The 8,935-nt window shown below is 44.3% G+C and overlaps 1 protein-coding gene across 1 annotated transcript in view; it reads left to right on the forward strand.

Moving 5' to 3' along the window:
• Positions 1–2,132: 2,132 nt before the first annotated feature.
• Positions 2,133–8,935, forward strand: part of SLC2A11 (solute carrier family 2 (facilitated glucose transporter), member 11) — a 10,106-nt gene continuing 3,303 nt past the window's right edge. The window contains exons 1-7 of the mRNA XM_010004781.1: positions 2,133–2,153; positions 5,136–5,234; positions 5,798–5,958; positions 6,305–6,429; positions 7,110–7,239; positions 7,424–7,572; positions 8,684–8,871. Of these exons, the coding sequence (XP_010003083.1) occupies positions 2,133–2,153; positions 5,136–5,234; positions 5,798–5,958; positions 6,305–6,429; positions 7,110–7,239; positions 7,424–7,572; positions 8,684–8,871 (873 nt within the window). The remainder of the gene's footprint in view (positions 2,154–5,135; positions 5,235–5,797; positions 5,959–6,304; positions 6,430–7,109; positions 7,240–7,423; positions 7,573–8,683; positions 8,872–8,935) is intronic.

The following is an 8,935-nucleotide window of genomic DNA, read 5'->3' on the forward strand; positions in this document are numbered from 1 at the left end:
CTGCACAGCGTGCAAGCTCTCTGATGTAACCCCCACATAATGGCCCTGGGAATGGGTACTGAAGAAGGTGGCTCTGCACAGTTCAGTGAAGGCAGAGGTGAAATAAGGAGCAGCTTGAGGAAAGCCTGTTGGGAGGCCCAGCAAAAGATGCACCTGCCCTTGTGCATTGGTGGCCAGTGCCTCCAGGATTTTCTTTGGACTGTGATGAATACTGCCTTCATCTTCTGCTGAATAGAATGTGCACTTATTTGTCTTGAAAAAATAAAGCAATGCAGTGGTCTAAGCAGGCAGTCCTTAATCAGGTCATTGCAGAAAGATACATTTCTATATCTGACTGCAACAGAATTGAGGGATGGATCAGAGTCATGGTACACAGGCTTTGGGAATGGATGGAGACCAGACTGCCTGGGTGAGCTGCATTCCTTCTCCTCTTATCCAACTGGACATGCTTTGACATGTTGGCCTCTGTGTAAGGAGCTAGAAATGGGATCCCCATGTCTCAAAGGCTGCCATGACACATCTCAGTGATAGAACAGCCAGGGACATTCCACCTGGTATCTGCAGGCTGAAACTCCTGCACACTGTCACCTCAGGGCACAAAGACCTGCACTAGGTAGTCCCTGTTTGTAAGATGCTAGGAAAAAGGAGAAAGCTCTTGTCTAATACAGAATATTTGTTTTTCTTCCTGGAAAAGATCGACCCAAACCTGGCCTCATTCAGAATAGCAGGCATGATGGATTTTGTACTTCTCCTGCCACTTAGTGGCTGCAATTGATGCAGCACCACATCCTCAATTCCATATTCCTACTTTAATACTTCTGGGATGTGGAACAGCTTTATTTCTCCGTTCAGGTGTAGTAAAACTAAACAAAAGGCATTTCTAAAAAAAGGCTCTCCTGACCCTCATCACTCTGTGCTTTCTCCAGCAGCAGCTCCGGGATTCCTCGGGACTCTTCCCAGCTCAGGGAAGTGCTGTGGGAGTTGCTGGGGGTGGGGGGAAGCAAGAGGCTTTTGCCCATACCTGAACATATCTGTATATAATTGTATATATTTTCTTGTATCATTCATTAGTGTTTTAATTAAAGCTGTGTAGTTTAGTTTTCAATCCAGCCAAGTCTCTCTCTCTTTTTCTCTCTCTCCTTCCCTAGCTGGGTGGGAGGGGGAGGGGATGGAGAGCATTGTCAGGAGAGCTGGAGCGTAAGGGTCGACGGTGATGGATGAACAGAGTCCTCCCCGGACGCCGGCCATGGACGGAAGAGAAGGGAAGAAGAAGGAAGGAAGTTGTATTCTGTGATCTCTGACCTTCCTTTGAGCTTACATAGATATATGGAATGGAATATCTCTGGCCAGTTTTGCTGTCTGTCTAACTCAGCCTCCTACGGGAGGGTCACAGATCTCCCCGCAGTGTCTGAGCCGGCAGAATGAAGGTGCGACCTTGGAGACCCAGCAGTTAGAAAAACGTTCCAGTGTCTTATCAACCTAGCAGAACACACAGTTGCTAGTTAAAAGAAAGCTTACTGAAGGAAAAAAAAAAATCAGTAAAAGGAATATTGGCTTCCTCCTGGCTCAAACCAGGACAGGTATGTTGCATATTATGTAATATGGGCTTTAATATAATATATAATGGGATACTGAAAGGATTTTAAAGGCATGGGGTTCTTTCATTCCTGTCACTGACAGGACCAAGGGAAATAGTCTGGCTTGTCTCTCAGATCCTAGCCTGGCTTTCAGGAGAAATGCAGTCGCAAAAAAAGCTGTGGTTTACTACTGCTTTGATCACACTTAATCAGACAAGCACGACTGGGCAACTGTGCCAGATGCTTTCAGAGGGAATTTATGCTATAAACCATACTAGCCTTCCAGAGGATTTAGACATCCCTGGATCTTGCAGAATCCTTTCGCCAAACTGTTATGTACTTGCAACAAAAATAGTTGAACTGTCTTGCTAATGAACATACAGCCCCATTTTGAGAATGTAAATCAGCTTGCAAAACACCTGCCAAGTCAAGTGTCTTATCCTAATGTAATGGGTGACTAAATACACATTCCTATGCTGGAGATTTAAATAATCCTTTAGAGCACTGCTGAGAGTACCAGAGGCTTTGGCAGACAGAGAAAACCTACCAAAGAGGATGGACAAGCTGCAGAGACTGGTAAAAAACATCTCTTTTACTATTATTGTTGACAGATTTATTTATTTTTTTTTAATTTGATTTTTTATAAGACTGTGTAAGAACTGTCAGATCCTTGTAGAATTATTTCTCCAACTCATCACAGTCCTCAAGATACAGCTGCCAGGCTAATGGCTCTCCAGGCAGCTGCACAGCACCACTGTGGCTGGGACAATTGTGCAGAAGCCGACTGCTAAGGAAGGTTTGGGAAGGTCACCCTGTAAATACAGCTCAGCTCTGAACACAGAACTGTCTGGTGGTTCCTGGTGGCTGGAAGGGAGAAGGAAGCAAACCACTTTCCTTCAGCTCTTGGCCACAAAAGAGCTCTGTGACAAAGGACCTGGCAGGGGATGTACACTATAATGAAGGTAGGGAAATTAGCAGGAAGAGTGTTACATTCCTAGACATCACAATTAGGACAGAAATGTGCTATTGCAGGAGGAGGAAATCTCTCTCACTTGGAAAACTAGAATAATTGAGAGGAGAAGAGGTATCAGGTGCACAGTCCAGAGCTCAGTCTCAGTAACAAGTGTGTAGCCAAGGGAAGAGCAAGTGAAATGTACCCACTTGTAACTGGGACAGGAGAGAGCTTGGCCTCTTCTTGCTGCAGGGTTGGAACCGTTTGACTTCATTTCTGTCCTGGGAGAACATCCTGTCTCAGGCTGCTATGGAAGTTATTTACAAGAAAAGACTTTGAGGAAAGGAAAAATCTAAGATTATTTGAATTTAGAATTTTAGAGCTATTGTGAGACTAGTCACAACTTTTCTTTGAAAGATGCCTCTGTAAGAAGAAAATGAGCCAGTAGAGCATAAAGAGCTCCCCAGCTTTGAGTTATTTAAGTTCTCCTCAGGGCCAATGGGATCATATTCATGTTGCAAAACACAATTAGCCTGAGATGCCCTGCATTCACTGATGAACAGCCATGTCTGGACATGTTTTTTTCTTCGTGTCACCACAGAGCTGTCCCACTGGGAAGGGTTTGCAGGCAGGGGGCTGGCAAAGGCCATCCTGGCCCTGGGCCACACAGAACTTTGTGCATGAGCTGTCAGGCTAAAGGCCAGGGGCCCCCAGCGAGCTCAGAGTGGTCTTGAGACACAGACAGTGCTCCCAGTCCCTCAGGGCACAGCTTGCCAGTCACAGGATCTCCCTTAGAGATGGGGAAACAAAGGCACAGGTGCAAAATAGGAGTGAACTGATGAGGCTGGGGGGGGGTGGCGCAGAGACAGACCAACCAGCTGGGTGCTCTGGCTGCAGTGAGGAGGGGATGTTCACTGATGTGATGTGCACTCAGCTGTGCTCCTCTACAGAAGCTGTAGGTCAATTTGAAGGCAGAGTCACACAGGAAAGTGTCCAGGCAATAGTGGCAAGAATGACCTGAAGCTTACAAACATGATGATGAGCAGAAAAGTCAACAAAACTGTTTAGAAAGTTTCTACATGGTGTCTTCAGCTCTCCAAAGTTAGCCTTAGTGTTGTTCTGATGTAGAATACTCATTTATACCGTAATCATAGAGTCATAGAATCATAGAATCATTAAGGTTGAAAGAGACCTTCAAGATCATCAAGTCCAATTGTAGTGTAGCTACCACAACCACTAAACTATATCCTAAAGTGCCACATCTAAATGATTCTTGAACACCTCCAGGGATGGTGACCCACCACCTCCCTGGGCAGCCCATTCCAATGCCTCACCACTGTTTCAGTAAATAATATTTTCCTAATATCCAACCTAATCCTCTCCTGGCACAACTTAAACCCATTTCCTCTTGTCCTATTGCTAGTTACTTGGGATAAGAGACCAACAGCAGCCTCTCTACAACCTCCCTTCAGGTAGTTATAGTGAGCAATAAGATCTTCCCTCAGCCTTCTCTTCTTCAGACTAAACAATCCCAGTTCCCTCAGCTTCTCCTCATATGACATGCCCTCTATTCAGGGCACCCTACTGCAAGGGGAAAAAAGTTGCATGTTTTTTGCTTGCAAGCCTGCCACAGAGCTCTTAGTTGCCAGACTGTGTCAGCCAGGACAGCTTGTTCTACCCCCTTCAAAAAGCCAACAGACCTCACTTTTATACCCACACCCTGATCCTGTGGTGCCACATGAAGCAGCCCCATTCATCTGCCCATGCATCTGAAGGCACAGCTGCAGTGTTGGAGGGCAAGATAAGTGATGAGCAATACTGATGAAGAACTGACCTCAAGGACATCAGAACATGGCATAGGACCCACTGTCTGCTACATACCTTGCCTATATCATAATACTGAAGACGTAGAACATATTCTGGCTGAATCTGCAATTATAGGCAGCTAAACACAAGAACATATAGGAGCTGTGTAATGAGACAGTTCAGCAGAGAGTCATTGTCTGCCCTGTACAACACGTGAAGCAGCACAGGAAAGCCACTCTATTTTAAACTAAAATACATGTCATTACTATGAAAAGGTAGAAGAAATTGCATGTTAATGGATCAGAAATGCACTGGAAAGAAATGGCCATGAGGAAATTCCCCATTCCATAGAGAAGCTCTCTCCAGTAGAGCTTTAGCTAGAAATGAGGCAAATTTGGTAATGCCTCTTCAATAATTAATCATTTCAGTACAGGTTTTTGTAATTAAGTTAATTAATTAAAGCTACAACACCAGTCTCCACCAGTATTTACTGGTTTTGCACTGACTTTTTGTAAGCATACATGTTAAATATTAAACCAAAAGACATTTGCAGGCCTTTGCCCCAAAGCAGTCCCAAATTCTTTGTGAACAGCAATGAATTACTAATACTATTCTGCAGTAGAGGGAGAGAGTTTAAAATTCTTGTGAGTTTTTTTATGTCTTTGGCACCTCCCATTTTACAAAAACATTTGTAGCTTATTTTAATCTTTACTCCACTCAAAGTGTGACCACACCAGATATCTGTTAAGCCACTTTATCCTGTGCAAGGAAGCCATCCATTTTCTATCCATCTTCTTCAGCTTCAGAGCAAGATCCTGATCCTGACAATATGTGCTGCTGGGATTGGAGGCACTTTCCAATATGGTTACAACATCTCCATCATCAATGCTCCGACCTCAGTAAGTATTGCCAGCCTGAGAGCCTCCTCCTGAGCCAGACACTTCCTTAGTGTCCTTAGTCTGGCTGTAAACATCAGCCTGTCACTGAAAAAATGCAGTCTGCTACTACCAAGGGTCTGAAGGGAATGATGTGTTGTCCCCTTTTGTGTAGTTCACATCTGAGGTACAGGACTTTGTTGTCAAGAGCCACGCTTGAGCAGGACTTAGAGTCACAAGAATTTATTCTAAAGCCTTATTTCAACTGGTTTAGCAAATCTAATTCTAAAAATTTCCAACTTGCATCCTTTGAAATTTACTTCTGCCCTTATATTCAAAGTTGGACTCATTAAATATGTTTTTTAATTACCCAAGATAGCTACATACAGCTACAAATCTAGTACAACCTTTCAACAGCTACAGTTTTATACTCTCAGATCTCTGATGAGTACACATCTAAGGCCATTTTCAATGAAAGGTTTGGAGGCATGAGCACAAAATAAACAGATGTATTAGTTAGGAAGCCTTTACATTTCTCAGTGTCCTTCTCTATGGATGGATAATGCAGCACTGTCCTTCCCTCTCAGTACATCCAGACGTTCATGAACAAAACCTGGCTGGAGCGCACAGGCGTCCCCCTTGAGAGCAGGGTGGTCCTGCTGCTGTGGTCTGTCACTGTCTCTGCCTACCCTCTGGGAGGACTCACAGGGGCTGTTGTTGCTGGTCCCATGGCCATCATGTTGGGAAGGTAAGAGAGAGACTATCTGAGTGAGGACCTCAGGGTGCCTTCAATGTGTCTAAAGCCAGCACTGCAGGGACACCCTGTGGTGATGCTGGCAGTTGTAGATGATCCTAACTGTATCAGCCCTGCAGTGCTGGTAACTGTTTTCATAACAAGACACCAAAACTGCTCATCTGCCATCTGCACATGGATGCCTCATGTAGGGCTCTGGGTAACCAGGATGTCCTATGGAGCTGAGTAGCCCATCTTGAGCTTCCAGGCATGGCAGGTTGGATCCGCCATGTGAAATATTTTAATTGCTAACAAAACCTGACTCTTGTGTGGTAGAAAATGTATCATTTCCTCTCTCAAGGAAGATGTCCCTGCTGCTGAACAACATCTTTGTGATCATTGCTGCAGCCTTGTCAGGATCCAGTCGAATGGCAAAATCCTTTGAACTGATCATGCTCAGCAGATTCTTTACTGGTGTGAATGCAGGTATGGCAACATGAGAGACATGACAGGACATCCACAATAAAAGTATGAATTAGAAGATATTTAAACAGAAATGATCCAAGACATTAAAGCAATTAGTCCTCTAGTCTGACAACCCCCATGTACAGGAATGCAGAAGTAGTATATACAGATTTTATATACAGGCAGGTTTATGTGTATGTGTGTAACACACATGTGAGTATTTGTGTGCACCCTGCATGCAGGGAGGGGAACCCTGAGGTGAAAATCAATCCCCATCTGCTTGTTATCAGTTATGCACCAGCATGAGCACCAACATTAAAGGTTTATAGAGGTTCATCCAAGGAAATCATTATTGATACAAGTGATGTAAAATATGATCTTCCCCCTAAAATAAGGGGCTAGAGGAAAGCATCACTTAGAACCTTGGATTTGGTGCTGAAAAGACTGTAGGACTGAGGTCCCAGCAGGTTTCAGTTTCATTATCTACTACTACTTATGAGTATGGAAATGCATGTTTAGTAGCTTATACAAAGAATAAGAGTAAAGTTGAAGGTTTGGGTAAATAATAAGCAGTGGTAGATCAGTTGTCACATGGCCTGAAACCAAAGAGTCCAGCTGGGAACCTTGAGAGGTGGCTGACTGCATTTGTCCTCCTCTTCTCTGTCTACAAGCTGAGGTCAGCATTTGTCTGTCTTGCCCAGGTGTGAGCATGAACATTCAGCCCATGTATCTGGCAGAAAGTGCCCCAAAGGATCTCAGAGGAGCTGTGGCCTTGACCTCTGCATCATTCACAGCCCTGGGGTTGGTGTTGGGGCAGGTTGTTGGACTCAGGTAATATAAAGCCAAGAACCCAAGTTTATACTTTTTTTTTTTTTTTTCTTTTTTCCTTTACTATCCCTCTTCCTTCTTTTCTAGTGCCCAAAAGCAAAAGAGGATGCTGGGCTCTTGACAGGTTGTAAAATGTACTGTGCAAATGATGGTTGTTCTGTGTTTTGTTTGTTTTTGTTTCCTCTAGGGAGCTACTAGGAGGGGAGGAGAGCTGGCCAATCCTTTTAGCTAGCAACGTGGTGCCGGCACTGATCCAGCTCCTGGTTCTGCCTTGGGTGCCTGAAAGTCCCAGATACCTGTTGATTGACCGTGGAGATAAAGAATCCTGCATCTCTGGTGAGTTTAGGGTGTCTTTAATCTCATTGAGCATATGAGATCTACTGACTGGGCAGATAAACAGTGCAAAGGTTCATTATCTATTCTTAACATAAATTCCAGCATGTTCAGTCCAATATAGACTTGTTTGTAGATTGAAGTGTAGACTTCTTCACAGCACAAATATTCTGCTTGGTGACTCTGCCAACCTCCTTAGATGAACATTAAAGCTTTAAGCCCAATACCATGACTGTGTCACTAGTTCCATAGATAATGCTTTTCTAAACCAGGGGACCATATTTAAGCTGTACAAAATATGAGGTGCCATCAATGTTTTTAATTGCATTAGCTGTTGCACCCTTAAGCAGTGCCCAGGTGTGGTTGGGTATGTGTTTGTGTGAACAACCACAGTCATTCTGAACATAGATTAATATACACTTTTATGCATCCTTGGGCCTCAACGTTCTGAGAATGGTGCCACAACATTTACATGTAGCAAGTGTCATATCAGGTTCCAAATAAGATCTCCTCCTCCTTCCAGACTAAAAGTCATCCTATGATTTAACATATTTCTTGATTTATTGAGGTAATTGCAAGGTATCTTCCCACAACAGACTTTTTTTGGTACAATGGTAGGGTCAAAACTTGGGACTTGTGTTCACAGAGGCAAATTTGTTTGGTAACTATGAAGTGAAATAAATGCTAGTTGAAGAGCTCATGACCAAATCTGAAGCCAATTCATATTAAGGGATTTGCTTAGATTTGTAGCATACAAATCCCTGTATACAGAGTGGCTGGAATTAATTTCTGGGAAATAAGTGCTGTGTACTGAGAACATCTTAATTGCCTGCATTTCCCAGGGAGGTCACTTGAGACCTGAGTCAGAAGCATGGCTGCTGAAATGGCAGTGGTTGGAAATACTCTCTTGTCAAAAAATGGTGAAAGATTTGCACTCCCTTTTCCCCAAATCCTTCAAGTGGCTGCATCACAACTGGCCATCTCTGTGAAGGTAACGCCATGATCACAGGCTCTGTCCTACAGCTTTCTGCAGCCACCACTTGCTGCTTCACCCTGCAGAGCAGGCAAACTGAAGGTAAGGTTTGGGGGGTAAGAGGTTCCCTTGTCCTTGCAGCACTACAGCAGCTCAGAGGCAACCGCGACCTGAGTGCAGAGATGGAAGAGATGCTGGCTGAACAGGTTGCTGTTAAAGGTCAGAGACCAAAGAACCCTTGGGAGCTCTTCCAAAATCCATCTTTGAGGTGGCAGCTGACGAGCCTGGTTGTGCTGAGCAGCGCCATGCAGCTCTGCGGGAACGACTCGGTAAGCAGCCTGGCAGCAGCAGCCAGATCACCACACAGGGATATCTGCTCTTGAGCTTAACATT

The sequence above is a fragment of the Chaetura pelagica genome, unplaced genomic scaffold (assembly GCF_000747805.2).
Source record: "Chaetura pelagica isolate M959 unplaced genomic scaffold, ChaPel_1.0 scaffold249, whole genome shotgun sequence".
Classification (NCBI taxonomy): Eukaryota; Metazoa; Chordata; class Aves; order Apodiformes; family Apodidae; genus Chaetura; species Chaetura pelagica.